General features: G+C 38.9%; 1 protein-coding gene across 2 annotated transcripts; it reads right to left on the reverse strand.

Annotated features, from left to right (window-relative positions):
* Window positions 1–1,316: 1,316 nt before the first annotated feature.
* On the reverse strand, window positions 1,317–10,914 carry LOC106053947 (uncharacterized). 2 transcript variants are annotated; one of them, XM_056045693.1, is made up of 6 exons: window positions 10,811–10,914; window positions 10,115–10,314; window positions 8,822–9,023; window positions 6,731–7,018; window positions 4,583–4,633; window positions 1,317–1,737 (listed from the first exon to the last, which is right to left on the reverse strand). In XM_056045693.1, exons 1-6 carry the CDS (start codon window positions 10,845–10,847, stop codon window positions 1,667–1,669), a joined length of 849 nt encoding a protein of 282 aa, XP_055901668.1. In that variant the 5' UTR covers window positions 10,848–10,914; the 3' UTR covers window positions 1,317–1,666. The 2 variants fall into 2 exon arrangements, with proteins under 2 accessions (XP_055901668.1, XP_055901669.1); XM_056045694.1 differs by lacking the exon at window positions 6,731–7,018.
* Between the last annotated feature and the right edge of the window lie 222 nt (window positions 10,915–11,136).

An 11,136-nucleotide genomic window follows, 5' to 3' on the forward strand; every position in this document is an offset into this window, starting at 1 on the left:
AAGTGTAATGTAACTCACGTAAGCCAGGAGAACTCTTATTATTTTATGGCGCGCTAAATAAAGCACAGTGCAGCAATCGGTTATTATCATGTGTATGTTACTTAGCAACATAGCACATAATGAATTGCATTCATTGTCATCGTGTGGCCAAGTAAAAGCCATGACTCCATTTCACGAACCTTAGCATCCTTATGATGGTAGAGCATAAAACAACAACAATTCAGTAAATCGCTTGGCTTTCGAACCCCGGTCCCGGGTTTGAATCCTGGTGAAGACTGCGATCTTTAATTTCGGGATCTTCGGCTCATATGGATACCTGGCCTGACCTGAAAAGTAAAGGCGGTTGGTCGTTGTGCTGGCCACATGACACCCTCGTTAACACTGGGCCACAGAAATAGATAACCTTGCTATTGATCGCAATGTCTGCATGGGAAACTTTACTTAATACAACTTTAACATGAATAAGCAATACATATTTTTACTGTCAAATCTGGTTAATTGGATCACATCAATACCGTTGGTTTTGGTTCCATTCACCGGCTGGTCCAATTAACCAGAATAATATAATATAATAGGATTGACTTTGGTAACCTCGAATTCGGTCCGAATAAGTGGCTGACCCGATTAACAGGTGGTCCAATGCAGAGCCGGTCCTACAGATTGCGGGGCCTTATACAAAACGGATAGCGCGTGGCCTAGTCTGGGTAGGGATAAGGATAATAAGTGAAAATTAAGAATTTTTGTAATAAAATAAATTCGTCATTTCATTTTATTCATATTTTACTTAGTGTAAAATCACGGTCAAATTAAATTACGAGCCATCTACAATAGAAGGTATAGTTTTCCAACAAAAGCTGATAAACATTCACATCTGCCTTTTAGATTTACTTTTTTAAGAGATCAAGACATATTTAGATCTAGAATCTATATTTAAATCGTATCTCATCTTATATAATACAGACGTTACTTCCAAAAAGAAGATGTTTACGTCCTACGCGTCATACTAAGTCACTGGTTTTCCTGGCTAACTCAGGCAACCCATTCCATGCTCTAATAGCACTAGGGAAGAAGGAGTACACAGTTGTCCTAGCATATGGAACGAGGAAGCCATGGAAACCATGGTATAAGTTATAATGGTTTTAATTTAATAATTTACAACTAGTGTTAGAGCGGGCCTATGAAAGTGCGGGGCCCACTGCGGCCGCATAGGTTGCATGACATAAGACCGGCCCTGGTCCAATGAACCAGATTCGATTGTTTTACGAACTGTCTTGAGGACAGTGAAAACAGACAAAAAAGCTACACCTGCGAGCTACTCGTCTTCAATACATTTTATTAACATACTGGATTGGTCCTTTTAGGACATGAATTATTTGTCTGTGATTGACACAAGTAGTGTAAAGTACAAATGAAACAAGAGCATGGGTATGAACTGGTTGACCACCTAATCAGTCTGAATTAGAATCCAATCTAGCCAGCCTATAATATAGAAGACAACATAAACCAGCCTGAACGCTGTGGCTATTTTAAGCATGAAATCTTGGTGATGCCGGGATGGCTACTAAGACACACTTCCAATAACACTGAAGCCACAGGTTACACTGAAACTGGCTATTAAATATATTGCAGCGTAGACTGCAGGTTGTTGTAGATTGTAGGTCTCCTTTCAATAGCTCATTGCATTGAAGGTCAACGTAGGGTAGATTGAGGTAGAAATTGCCAAAATCCACACAAACTCTGCAAATGGATCAAGAAAGTGTGGTTATTAAAATATAGATATTGAAATATTTGAAGTTACACAAATAACTAGCATCAGGGCCGACCTTAGGCATAGGCAAACTAGGCCTCGCACAGGACTCAACTTTTTTTTTACAGAAAAAAAAAATTACGTAACATGATTCAAATCTCTAGCATATAACTCTATGAGTTCATGTCAACTAGCCAAGCTCTAAGTCTCTTCTTGCTTCAAGATTTAATCGCGAATGCTTAGATCTACTTGTTGGACTTCAAATGTTCTTCCTTTGGATGAAATATTGGAACGTTATTTGTAATCTGGTGTTCATGAATCGTCCATGAAGCACACCCGTGCTATCGGCGATAGAGTATGTCAATAGTTGATGAAGATATTGATGCAGGAATGTTTTTAATGCATTGCATAGTTTTCGGTCTTATTATTTTTTTCTATTCGCTTCGCCCAGGGCTTCCAATTATCTGTGCCGGTCCTGCTAGCAGAAGACAACTGACCTACATTTTTTCTAAAGATGTTTATACATTTTTTGGCAGCTAGATCTAGTATTACTGTATAGTATTTTCTATTTTCTTTTTTTTTATATTTTAGTTATTTTTTTTAGTTATTTCCTTTAAATAACAACAAAGTTCTGCTTTTAAAAACATCAATGATATCTCCGTTTGTGTTCATGAACGATTCTAAATTAGCTGATTCAATTATTGATTGATTTGAAAGGATATTTTTGAGGATTCATTAATTACTGAAGACAGACGCAATCTGGACATGTAACACAAAACCATGACTTTCACAAGACATTCTGTTTGGTGATCCAACAGAAGGCAGGAGAGCCGCTGGTCGTTCACTTTTACGATAAACTGATGTATGCAAACGCGACATGAAAGTCTTCAAAATCGACACAAACAGTTGGGAAAAAGTGGCACTTCAATTTGGCGGTCTTTGTGCAATGCACTTACTGCGTGTAGTAGTTCACGAGACTACCCAAAGTCAGGTTGGCGAAAGGGAGAAGTAATTATAAGCCCTCCATTACCTATAAAATGCGTTCAATGACACACGTCTCACATAATCTCAACCAGGGCCGGATTTAAGAGAGGGCAGGCGGGGCTACAGTCCCGAGGATTACACAATAAACGAGCCTCCAGGTCAAAGATGCAAATATATCCGAATTTCGACGGGACAGAAACTTTTAAGTTTGTTTTTTTTCTACATTTTTTCCGCATTTTTACGTCTGGCAAAAAAATGTCGGGATTAAGGAGTATGGCAAAAGTAAATACAGCTCCAGATTTAGAACAGTGCGTTTACCAAGAGCCTTACCCTAGACAAACTCAAAAATATACACTTTTTAAAACTTAATTATATGCATATGAATTTTCTTTTTAAAGGGAAAACATTTAATTTACAAATAACTCTATTTCTTTCTTCTCAAAATAACATGCTTTCTATATAAGTGGATCTTCATTAAAGTATTCGAAAAAAGTGTAGGGGTCTCCACAAAAATCCTGGCCCGGGGCCTCCACATACTTAAATCCGGCCCTGCAGACAACCATCCCACTCCTTCAGTTGTAGAAATACTAGTCCCTGCAGACAACCATCCCACTCCTTCAGTTGTTGAAATACTAGTCCCTGCAGACAACCATCCCACTCCTTCAGTTGTTGAAATACTAGTCCCTGCAGACAACCATCCCACTCCTTCAGTTGTTGAAATACTAGTCCCTGCAGACAACCATCCCACTCCTTCAGTTGTTGAAATACTAGTCCCTGCAGACAACCATCCCACTCCTTCAGTTGTTGAAATACTAGTCCCTGCAGACAACCATCCCACTCCTTCAGTTGTTGAGATACTAGTCCCTGCAGACAACCATCCCACTCCTTCAGTTGTTGAAATACTAGTCCCTGCAGACAACCATCCCACTCCTTCAGTTGTTGAGATACTAGTCCCTGCAGACAACCCTCCCACTCCTTCAGTTGTTGAAATACTAGTCCCTGCAGGCAACCATCCCACTCCTTCAGTTGTTGAAATACTAGTCCCTGCAGACAACCATCCCACTCCTTCAGTTGTTGAAATACTAGTCGCGGCGTAACTATTAACACTGACCAGAATAATGGGACAGCACCTAAACCAGAAGCTTGGAACAGGAGGTGCACGTCAGCCTTGGCTGGGTACCGACTATCAAAGACCCTGAATCCAAACCACTGTTGCCTTGTGGCTAAACCCAAACATGAAAAAAAAAAAGGCTTCGGGGTGTCAACCCTGAGTAAAAAAATAAGGGGTCGGTAACCATTGGGCAGACCGCAGCACACAGTGTTATATGCAGCCTGAAATTGGGACGCTGCTAATCCTAAACTGTATATTGTTTCTAATAAGCTTATTTCAACTCACTTTGTCTGGTACACATTTTGAACACGTTATTTCTCCCACTTCCCATTCTCGGATCAAGTTGAAAATTTGCACAATTATTCATTATTCCTAACAAAACACGAATCAATATTAAAAAAAAACAACAACCAATTAGTGAATTAAATAGAGGTAATTCATTAATGTTGTTTGAAAAGGGAAATAAATCGTACAATATTTAGAGATATTTAAATGTGGAGTTGTTCCACTTTGATATTATTTTTTTAAATAGTTCTTGTTATAATTTGCTTTTCTTCTCTAGACCCAGTAGGGAGAGAGGACTTCTGTGTGGGCGATAACATTCCGGCCATAGCTCATGTCCAGGTTTTCGTCTTCTTCAAACGCGTAAGATGAACAATTTCCGTTTTACGACTGAAGGCGGCCAATTCAATACCTTAGTCTACCTATGGCACATAACATAAATAACTTAAACATCGGACCTGGTCTATGACTTGAGAGTTGAACACAGTCTGACGTTGACCTCAGTTTATCTGGAAAGTAAAAAGTTTCACAAATAAAAGACAGACAAGAAAGTAGAAATGCTGTCAATAATAATAATAATAATAATCTTTATTATCCCTTAGGAAATTAGTTTTACAATCGTGCATTACAAAATGAGAGCAAACAGTGTGTACACAAGATCTACGTTCATACCCCAGTTTCTCTTCAACATTACATGCGAAATTTACAAGTTACATTTTATTCAACGGTTTTAATGCCAAAGGAACAAAAGAGTTTCAGTGTCTATTTGTTGTTGTGATCGCTGTCTTATATCTTCTTTGTGATGGTAGAATGTTAAAATCATGAAGAAGAGGCTGATTTTTTATGCTTAAAATTTTACATTAGCAATGTTCTTCTCAAATAGGGCTCCAAGGGCGGTTTGTTTGTTGACTATGATTTTGACTAGAAACATTATTCTGTAGGTTCAGATTGCCATACGAGGCAGAGACCTGCCGAGACAGTGAAGTTTTAGTGTCGGGGTTATGTTCCTAGAGGCCATTGAGTGAAGTTTTAGTGTCGGGGTTATGTTCCTAGAGGCCATTGAGTGAAGTTTTAGTGTCGGGGTTATGTTCCTAGAGGCCATTGAGTGAAGTTTTAGTGTCGGGGTTATGTTCCTAGAGGCCATTGAGTGAAGTTTTAGTGTCGGGGTTATGTTCCTAGAGGCCATTGAGTCAAGTTTTAGTGTCGGGGTTATGTTCCTAGAGGCCATTGAGTGAAGTTTTAGTGTCGGGGTTATGTTCCTAGAGGCCATTGAGTGAATTTTAGTGTCGGGGTTATGTTCCTAGAGGCCATTGAGTGAAGTTTTAGTGTCGGGTTATGTTCCTAGAGGCCATTGAGTGAAGTTTTAGTGTCGGGGTTATGTTCCTAGAGGCCATTGAGTGAAGTTTTAGTGTCGGGTTATGTTCCTAGAGGCCATTGAGTGAAGTTTTAGTGTCGGGGTTATGTTCCTAGAGGCCATCGAGTGAAGTTTTAGTGTCGGGGTTATGTTCCTAGAGGCCATTGAGTGGAGTTTTAGTGTCAGGGTTATGTTCCTAGAGGCCATTGAGTGGAGTTGTCTTTCAAAACGTACCTCAATATTTGTTGGTTTGGGGATTCCCGGGTATGCTATTCTGCCTCAACGTGGCACCCGGGGAGAATCGTTTACTTGAGGAAGTAATTAGGCTAAATGAATAGCAAAACAAAACTCCTGTGGGAGTATCCAAGGGAATGCGAGAGCTTTCCCATTGCACGGTGTGGAGTTGAAAGAGAGCTTCCACGTCCCTGTCGATAATCCATGCGCCTTTCCTTAAGGGACCGTTACACTAATGGCGAGTTCTGCACGGTTAGCTTGGTACAACATAGGAAAATGGCGGAGGTTCCCGGTGTACTCGGCCTTCGGCCATGCATTCTAGTCCATGCGCCCGGAGTGCCAGATACATCGCAAATAGCAATGCTTTACATAGGCATTGACTTGGATCTCTTCCAGACAGAACGGTTTGTTCAAGCAGGCTTACACGCCTAGAGTTCGAAGAGCCTTCAGCTCAACTCTTTTGACAATCACATGGTTTGGGGATTATCTCTACAACAAATACATAATTTTCTACGGCTTTGGATTCGACCGTAGTCCTACAAGGGCCTTAGTAACAATCGGTCACTATTCAGTTTTCAAGTTCTCTATTTCAGATCTTGCGATCTATGGAGCAGATGATGTAAAAGTCATGTGTTTTTGTGGACCACGGTTTACAAGGGTATCATGTGTCCAGCACGACCAACCGTCTTTAACTTTCCCGAACTAATGTCAGGTACCCATTAGAAATTAAAAATCACAGTCTTCAACAAGGTTCGAACCCGAGACCATTCTGTTCGGAAGCCTAGCGCTTTACCACTCACCCACCGCGCCTCATGTATTCAGTTTTACAAGCTTTTTATAGCTTTGAAGTTTAAAGCTATTTCTTTGTTTGGAATTAATAAATGAGGTGTGTCAGGCACGCTTATTCCTGGACAAAATAAAACTAAAGAACAAGTCAGGATTCGAACACAGTGCTTACGTATAATTGTATTCTACGTGCTCTTTAATTAAAACAAAGAGAAAGCTAATGTCAACGTACTTGGCTCAAAGTAGATCTCATAAAGATGTGAACGATTGCACATCCCATTGGTCTCTTCAAAAGACAGCCGCAAGACTGTGTTAACGTGGAGGTAAACAAATGTCTGACTCACGCAGTCTTCGTTGGTTACATGTTTGACTTTTTTACCAACTGAAATACTTAATTTAAAATGGTCAACTTGGCGGACGCAGTAGACCACATTCACCGTTGTCCCGTAGGGAACCATATAGGTTTGGATATTCAAATCCGTTGGAACTTGATTCATGGTCAAAGATTGGAGATGTTGTCCTTGAAATCAGAAATTATACAAAGAGTTGAACAAGTACATCTCCAAGTATACGAGGTTTAAGCTATACTACACACTATAGCAATGCACCCTCCATTAAAACATCAAGACTAAAAAACATTCAAGCATTAAAAAAAAAAGCTATTTCAACATCACTGTAAATTAACCCAGATCTAGAAAAAAAAATCAGTCGTAGACCAGAGATTAGATGTACTTTTTCAATCACTTGTTATTAACAGTAAAACTGCGTTTGCAATAAATTAGGAGACGCTTGTATTAACTTAAACGTGATAAATGTTTTTTTTTGATGTGCAGTTTAGTGATAAAGAAAACATTTAATATATAATTCTGTAATTAATTAAAAAAAAAAACTTTTGTATTTCATATTTTTCTAGTTACGACATGCTGACTGCACAATGGGTTAAATTTCTTTTCTGGACATTCGCGGGAGGGTGTATCTGGGAGAAGGCTGCAGTGTTGTCTTTAAGCGCTCAATAAACACTATTCAGATTCGGTCAGGTTTTAAACTAGAGCCCTCTTGATAGCGGTTTACGTCATTCAGTAACTCATCCCTGTTAGGAAATTGCCAAACTGCAAAACGAACTACTTACAGTCTACACTGTAAAGTTCAACCACTTTCGATAAACTGTTAAATTCGATGTTTCGATGTTAAACTGCTCTCAATGGAAAGTTAAACTGCCTTATATAAAATGTTGAAATTCAAGACAGCAAAGTTAAACTGCCTTCAATGCTAAATTAAATATGCTTTCAACGAAAGGTTGAAGTAGTTTCAATACAAATTTAAACTGCCTTCAATGCACAGTTAAGCTGCCTTCGTTCAAGAGTTGAATAGTATAAACTGTACAGTCTGATCGATGTCATTCACGGATTATCAGGGTCAATATTTTTTGAAATTAGACTAACCACAAACCACTGAGATTGCAAGGGGGAGAATCCAAACTGGGTCTTCAACTTTATTTTACAAGATACCCTCCCTTTACAGAGTTACGGCTATGGTGTTGGAAGTAACAAGACTTATAAAATGTAGTTATTTACCTTAACCGTTTAACTACTGTAGTTACCAAATCTGAATTCTATATTGACATGTTTTATTGAAGTCACATATATCGTGATAAGATCAGACCCATGTATCACAATTATGTAGGTTTCCCAATTTAAATTTAACATTTATTTCTAAAAAAATCAATATATCTAATTAGTAAAAATTGTATGCATGCACTCAAGTCTCTATGCTACTTTAACATGCCTAGAGCGCTCAGGTCTCTATGCTACTTTAACATGCATAGAGCGCTCAGGTCTCTATGCTACTTTAACATGCCTAGAGCGCTCAGGTCTCTATGCTACTTTAACATGCCTAGAGCGCTCAGGTCTCTATGCTACTTTAACATGCCTAGAGCGCTCAGGTCTCTATGCTACTTTAACATGTATAGAGCACTCAGGTCTCTATGCTACTTTAACATGCCTAGAGCGCTCAGGTCTCTATGCTACTTTAACATGCCCAGAGCGCTCAGGTCTCTATGCTACTTTAACATGCCTAGAGCGCTCAGGTCTCTATGCTACTTTATCATGTTTAATGTCTCTAGGTAGACACTATATGACACTATATAAAACCTGGTGAGGTTTTATGTAAGGGTTCAACACACACACACACACATTTCCCTAAAAATTTAAACTTGAACACCCACCCCGCCCTACCCTTTCATTCACGTGATCATTTTTCAAACATTCTAAACTTTCACACAAACAAATGCTAATCACAAGTCTTTAACCTTCCAGGAACTCACTGACGATCAGGGGCGTATCCTCGTGGTAGGAAGTTAGGAAGTTATTGTGGATAGTCTTCCAGACGACAAACACCGTAGTCTTGTTGAACTCTGCGCTGGACGGCACGTGCAATGTGACCAACATGATGTCCGACACGTTGAGACAGATGACCTTAGTTTTGACTATTGTACTAGAGCAGTGGACCAAATCAACTGAGATAGACTGCAAGCAAACAGTTCTAATTTTAGTTCGCCTTATTGTGACGCATTGAAGATGTTCATAAATGGAGGCTAATGCTTATATAGCAAGCTTTGTGGCGTATCCGGTCTACAGAATACCGAAGTATTTTATACATGTTAATAATCCTTGTAATAAGTTTTGTGCACGTATCAGCATTGTCAAATCAAATGTCTAAGCTCTCTAGCTTGTAGAACAACAGTAATTGTTTTATATTATTTAGTAGCAACAGTAATCTTGCAATATGAGGCCATTGACATTGTCTAGTTCGTAAACAAGTTCCCCATTCAGACCTTTCGATCTATAGGGCCGATGATGTAAAGGTCGTCTGTTCCTGTGGCACACGATCTACGACCCTTACCTTTCCCCAACTAACGTCAGCTACCCATTAGAGATGGGTGGGGTCAGAGGCACCCTGAAGATCCCGAAATTTAAAATCCAAGTCTTTACCAGGATTCGAACAAAGGATTTGCCTGCGTTAAATGTGTGGGCCGCTGCTAAGGATTTGCCTGCGTTAAATGTGTGGGCCGCTGCTAAGGATTTGCCTGCGTTAAATGTGTGGGCCGCTGCTAAGGATTTGCCTGCGTTAAATGTGTGGGCCACTGCTAAGGATTTGCCTGCGTTAAATGTGTAGCTCAATGCTGGTTCAAGACGCGAAATACTGTACTCTTTTTTTGTTGATTTTACTTGCTCTAATGCCAACATTGAGTATGTTTAGAATTTCTATGTTTGGGGTCTCAATGTTTGGAGCTTCAATGTTTGGGGTCTCAATGTTTGGGGCTTCAATGTTTGGGGTTTCAATGTTTTGGGTTTCATTTTTTGGGGTTTCAATGTTTGGGGTTTCAATGTTTGGGATTTCAATGTTTGGGATTCCAAAGTTTGGGGTCTCAATGTTTGGGTTTCAAAGTTTGAGGTCTCAATGTTTGGGGTTTCAATGTTTGGGATTCCAAAGTTTGGGGTCTCAATGTTTGGGATTCCAAAGTTTGGGGTTTCAATGTTTGGGTTTCAAAGTTTGAGGTCTCAATGTTTGGGGTTTCAATGTTTGGGGTTTCAATAGTAATATAAAAAAAACTTACAGGACTCTTTATCTTCATGCTGTTTCTAGAAAACACAACGTCCATCAGAGTCCACTTGTAGGCAGGATTGGTGACACCCGTGTAGTTGAGCGCCACCTCCACCCCAATGGTGTCCACATCCTCCTCCACAACACCATACTGACGACAACTAAAGGAAATGGAGAAAACTCGGAACCAGCTGATGGACTGAGATGAGCTCCCTTTGCACAGAAACAACAAATAAAATTAAGAATTGAACAGGTATAAACAAGGATCCCACTAATGATTTCTACATCGCTAAGAGACAATTAAAAATTACAATCAAATTTGGTAAATAGAAATGTCATGAGATAACTTGCATGACTAGATGCATGACTAGATGCATGACGCGTAGGACTTAATAATCTTATTTTTTTGAGGTAACGTCTGTATAATATAAGATGTCAAAGGCTTTCATCAGAACAACATATACGATGTATAGGGGTCTGTCTAGTTCACAGAATTTTTCCTGCATCAGTCTTAGAGACGATACCATGTCTATAGTGAATCTACCACTCCTGAATCCACATTGAGACTCAACTTAGAAGCTATCACTTGCACTCTCTTGCAGCACGGATAGTCATAGTGTCACTTTATCAAATATTTTGCCAACTATGCGGAAGATAATATTATTATTTAAATTTCTTATTGTTAATAGATGTTAAGATGTAGGCCTACCTTTCATAAGTATAAAGACTATGATTATTATTATCATTTCTCTGATATTTTTTTTAGATAATCAAAGAAATGATAAGAAAGAAAGTAGAAGAGGTAATACCGGATCTAGATGTAGTTCATATTTTATAGTAACAGGAAATTTTCAAATTTTGGACTTTCTTTATTTACGGATAAAATTCCTTTGACGGACACTTTATTAGCAATTTGAGACAAAAGTCTAGACATTTTTTTCAAATCATAATAGATTAATAATTTACACTGAACTATCAACATAGGCAACTAAAAATTAAAAGAAAATTAAATAAAAAGAAAGTTAATTGAATACT

This window comes from Biomphalaria glabrata, chromosome 11 (assembly GCF_947242115.1).
Source record: "Biomphalaria glabrata chromosome 11, xgBioGlab47.1, whole genome shotgun sequence".
NCBI lineage: Eukaryota > Metazoa > Mollusca > Gastropoda > Planorbidae > Biomphalaria > Biomphalaria glabrata.